Source organism: Canis lupus, chromosome 18 (assembly GCF_003254725.2).
Source record: "Canis lupus dingo isolate Sandy chromosome 18, ASM325472v2, whole genome shotgun sequence".
Lineage (NCBI taxonomy): Eukaryota > Metazoa > Chordata > Mammalia > Carnivora > Canidae > Canis > Canis lupus.
In genome coordinates, this window is record NC_064260.1 from 38,060,455 (window position 1) to 38,065,442 (window position 4,988).

General features: G+C 40.4%; 1 protein-coding gene across 1 annotated transcript; it reads left to right on the forward strand.

Annotated features, from left to right (window-relative positions):
- The first annotated feature begins 3,825 nt into the window (after positions 1–3,825).
- On the forward strand, positions 3,826–4,770 carry LOC112663154 (olfactory receptor 5B2-like). Its single transcript, XM_025451732.1, has one exon. The coding sequence runs from the start codon at positions 3,826–3,828 to the stop codon at positions 4,768–4,770; it is 945 nt and encodes a 314-aa protein (XP_025307517.1).
- Positions 4,771–4,988: the final 218 nt, after the last annotated feature.

Here is a 4,988-nt window from a genome sequence, read left to right on the forward strand (position 1 = left end):
AGGAAAATAAGAGCTACAAATGCCCTCCTAGGGGACATCCCCAGAGAGTTCATGTCTTTGGAACTCCCTCCTGATCCCTATGAGTTAGTCTCTAAAACTCCCAAGATGACTCAATGTGACCTCATTTGAGAAGGACCCAACATGTGCTGAGCCCCTCTGGCCTTCATCTATTTGTCTGAAGGTTAGAGTTGTTAGTACATGCAGTACTCTCCTCTCACCCCCAAATTCTGACCTGAGGATTTGTCATGAACCTCCAATCATGGCCAGGGAAAACACCTCAGATTAAAATTATACTCATTGACTTTAGAATGACAACCTCTCAGGCAGGTGTTTTATAGAGGATCCCTCATTTGCTATTCATCAACACTATTCCTTGAATTGTGTAGGAGAAGTAATTTCTGTTTTGTTTTAGAGATAAGATAAGGAACTTCTCCAAGGGTATACAAAGAATGCGTGGTGGATTCAACATTCGAACATGGGTTCCTGGCTCCATATTGTGCTCTTCCTGTCATTAACCTTAGCGATCTTGGAACTATTTGACCAGCAACAGGTAGAGAATACCTCTCACATTATGTTTGCATCATCCCATGGCTGAATTTCTGATTCCAAACTCACTCTTCAGGATTGACTGCCCCTTCTTTTCCAATAGCAAGGTAAGCTTCTGTGTTCTATCTGCACTTTTAGTGAGAAATGCAATTCAAGCAAGGGCAGTGGTACAGTTATGCCTAACTGTACCTGCTATAAGTTATAATCAATTTTAAAATATTTTGATAAAACAGTTGAGGCTGGACATAAACATCAAAATTTCCATCAGAAAGGAATTTAGTGATACCTCTGAAACATTATCATGTTTCTCTTCTGCAAGAAATTAGTAAAAACAATAGTAAATGGATAAATAGTAAATGGATAAAAAACCTACTCAGATTGAATAGGTTTAATTTAATTTTATCTTATTTACTGTATCTTGATTTCTCATTGAAGGTAAAAAAAGAAAAGAAAAGATGAATGTGGTGAAATAAGCCTCCTTTAAACTATGAAAGGACTGTAATTGAATTAGTGAGGTCCATCTCCTTTTCCCCATAATCTCACTGTAATTATTACTAACACATCTATAAATACTTGCAGTGAAGTCACTAAAAGCACAGCCTTTGACTTGATGACAGCGGGTTTGAATCTTAAATCTTGACTTTTCCTCACATGAACTGCAATTATAGAGCTTTATGCAGCATCTCAGAGCTTCAGTTCCCTTCATGGTAAAATGAGAATAATAGTGTTTATGTTATGCAGTGCCTGGCCTATGATGACTTGATTTTTATATGTTCACATTTCAATGGTGGCAAAAGTGATATGCATTCAGGAGAAAGTGCACTTGGAATTTTGAATTTTGATCTTCCCCTCCTAGCGATATGCAGTATGATGTTGATTTGTGAAGCTGGGCAGCCGCAGTGAGTCTCAGCTGCCTGTCAGTCCGTGGTCATGTGGGTAACTAACCAACACACAACCGTTCTGGGCCCATATGACCATTCTGTGTTTCACTTTCAGTACAATGCTCAATAAGCACATGACATATTCAATATTTTGTTATAAAATAGGCCTTGTGTGTGGTGATTTGGGCCACTGCAGACTAGTGTAAGTGTTCTGAGCGCATTTAAAGTAGGCTAGGTGAAACTATGATATTTGATAGGTTAGGTGTATAATGTGCATTTTATACTTATGATATTTTCCATTTATGATGTGCTTATCTGTACTTAACCCTAGTGTAAGTCAAGGAAAATCTGTAATGTTATCATGAGGATTAAATGTAAAGGCCCCTGTGTGTATGTATGTAGGTATTACTGATTGTGGAACACAGCATACTTACAAGTGGTTGTGATCGTCAGTGTTGGAAAGCACAAAGACTCTACAGGGGAGGCATGTCCAGTGAAGGTGTTAAAGAACTAAGGAGGCCTGCAGTAAACCGATAATTAGCAAGTGACAAGTGCCCTTCCAAGTCTTCCAAGTCAAATGCAAGTATTAAAAAGAAGATTCTTACATACAAGATTACATTCAAATAAACTATATTAAGACACATAGTGGGCCCAAATATAGATCTACAAGCTAAAGACACCAGCAAGCTAGATACTTCCACCCATTGATCCCTGTGATTCAACTGTGAGATAACCATAATGAGAGAAAGAATAAGTTTAAAGGGACACTTTTGGAGCTCCTGCATCGTTCAGTTGGTTGGACATCTGCCTTCAACTCAAGTCAGGGTCTCAGGGTCCTGGGATCCACCCCTCAGTTGGGCTCCCTGCACAGCAGGGAGTCTGCTTCTCTCTCTCCTTCTGCCCCTCCTCCTTCATCATGAGCACTCCCTGTTTCTCAAATAAATGCAGAAAATCTTTTTTAAAAGGTGGGGACACTTTCAACACAAGCTAATTTCTTCAGAAAAAAATTAAACAAAAACAGTGACTCACATGCAGGTGCTGGAACAGCCACTCAGGCAGGCAGAGGACAGACAGATTGAGCAACACTGAGGACACAGAAGATCCCAGGGGACCAAGTGTGTGCTATAAGCCATACTGAAGATGGAGGCTAGCCAAGCCTTGTACATCACCCCTGACATTTCTGAAAACACCAAAAAGGCCACCTTTCCATCCTAATACTGACATTATACCTTACACTGATCAGGCTGTGTTAAATACTTGGCATTTTGGTTACTGGCTTTTATGTATCATTTACTTCTTCTAATAATACCTTGAGTGAGGTCTCATTACTATTTCCATGTTGTAGATGAAGAAAAACAGGTTCTGGGAGTTAAGGTAGTACCAATGACTCTTCAGGAGAGAATGGTAGGGCTGACATGTCCCTGGTCCCAGAGTCCAAGCTTTACTCTAGATGATGCCCACCCCTCAGACTGCCTCTGCTGGTTGTCTGAGACCCTGCTGCTGCCATATCCCAGCACATGGTCTATGCACATTTCTCTCTGTTACTTCACTGTGAAACCCCAAACTCTGAGTTCAGGACATGGGAGACATAGAGTGATTGTTAACTGAGTTAAATTCAATTTGATTTATATTCAGTTGAGATCAATGGGCTTGGGAATCACTCTGCCTGGGCAAAAGTTTCAGCTTGCCAGTAATAATTTTGTAAACTCCAGACGCCTGGTGGCTTAATAGTTGAGCATCTGCTTTTGGCTCAGGTCATGAATCTGGAGTCCTGGAATCAAGTCCCACATCAGGCTCCCTACAGATAGCCCACTTCTCGCTCTGCCTGTGTCTCTGCCTTTCTCGGTGTTTCTCTTATGAACAAATAAATAAAATCTTTTAAAAAATAATTTTGTAAACTCAAGCTCTGTGCCTCATAAGTTAAATGGGGATAACAAGTAATGAATCTCATGGATTTGTTGAAAGTAATAAATGACTATTCAGATAAAGTATCTAGAGCAGTTCCTGGCCCATAAGAAGTGTAGATATAAGCATTTTCTTGATTCAGAGAACTGAACCGACAGATTCATTCAAGACCTTTCATAATCAAGATGTTATATTTTCTACATCTCAGCTTATGAATTTACAAAATTGAAAACTTGGAAAATAATCTGTGAAGATCTTTGACTTCAAAGCATGAAACTCAACTGATAATTTGTGCCTTAAATTATTTTATCTAATCCATATTTTGGATCTGGAGAATCTTGAAGTACAGATTATTACTATAATGAAATACTGTGTATTTAAGGATTGTGTAAATGTATATGTATGAATTTCACTTCAGTCCCCAATTTATTTATGATTCTGTCCTTTTATTTCTCATCTCTATAAGGCACCTTGTGATTCCCAAACAACGTCCATGGAGAACAACACAAAAGTGACTGAGTTCATCCTAGCGGGACTAACCAATACCCCAGAGCTGCAGATCCCCCTCTTTATCATGTTCACCCTCATTTACCTCTTCACTCTGGCTGGGAACCTGGGCATGGTGGTGCTGATTCTCTTGGACTCCTGTCTCCACACTCCCATGTACTTTTTTCTCAGCAACCTGTCTCTGGTGGACTTTGGTTACTCTACAGCTGTCACTCCCAAGGTCATGGCTGGGTTACTTAGAGGAGACCAGGTCATCTCCTACAATGCATGTGCTGCTCAGATGTTCTTTTTTGCAGCCTTTGCAACAGTGGAAAGTTACCTCTTAGCTTCAATGGCCTATGACCGGTATGTGGCCGTGTGCAAACCCCTCCATTACACCACCACCATGACGACAGGTGTGTGTGCTCGTCTGGCCATAGGCTCCTATATGTCTGGTTTTCTGAATGCTTCTGTAGATGTTGGAGATACATTCCATCTCTCCTTCTGTAATTCCAATGTGATCCATCACTTTTTCTGTGATATTCCTGCAGTCATGGCTCTCTCTTGCTCTAATAGACATGTCAGTGAGCTGGTTCTTGTCTTTGTAGCAAGCTTCCACATCTTTCTTGCTCTCCTCATTATCTTGATTTCCTACTTGTTCATTTTTATCACCATCCTGAAAATACCCTCAGTGGAGGGATACCTGAAGGCCATATCCACCTGCGCCTCCGACCTCACTGCAGTATCCATCTTCTATGGGACAGTCATCTTCATGTACTCCCAGCCCACCTCCAACCACTCTATGGACACAGACAAAATCATATCTGTGTTCTATACTGTAATCATCCCCATGCTAAATCCCATGGTGTATAGCCTGAGGAACAAAGAGGTAAAGAATGCTTTCAAGAAGGTTGTTGAGAAGGTAAAACTGTCTCTAAGCTTCACCTCTTAGGGCTGTAGAATCCACAGTGACCCGGTTTCATCTTTGTCAGATCTTCATCATGCACAAACTCACAGTTTACAGCCCAGCATTTAAATTACTGACATGGTATTTCCCTCTCTGAAGTTTGTCACTAAAAAAAAAAGCTAGCATGTCCAGTTGTGTAACATCTGGATGAGAATACTCATGAATACCTTAAAATTTTAATGTTCATGCTTATCATGCATTTT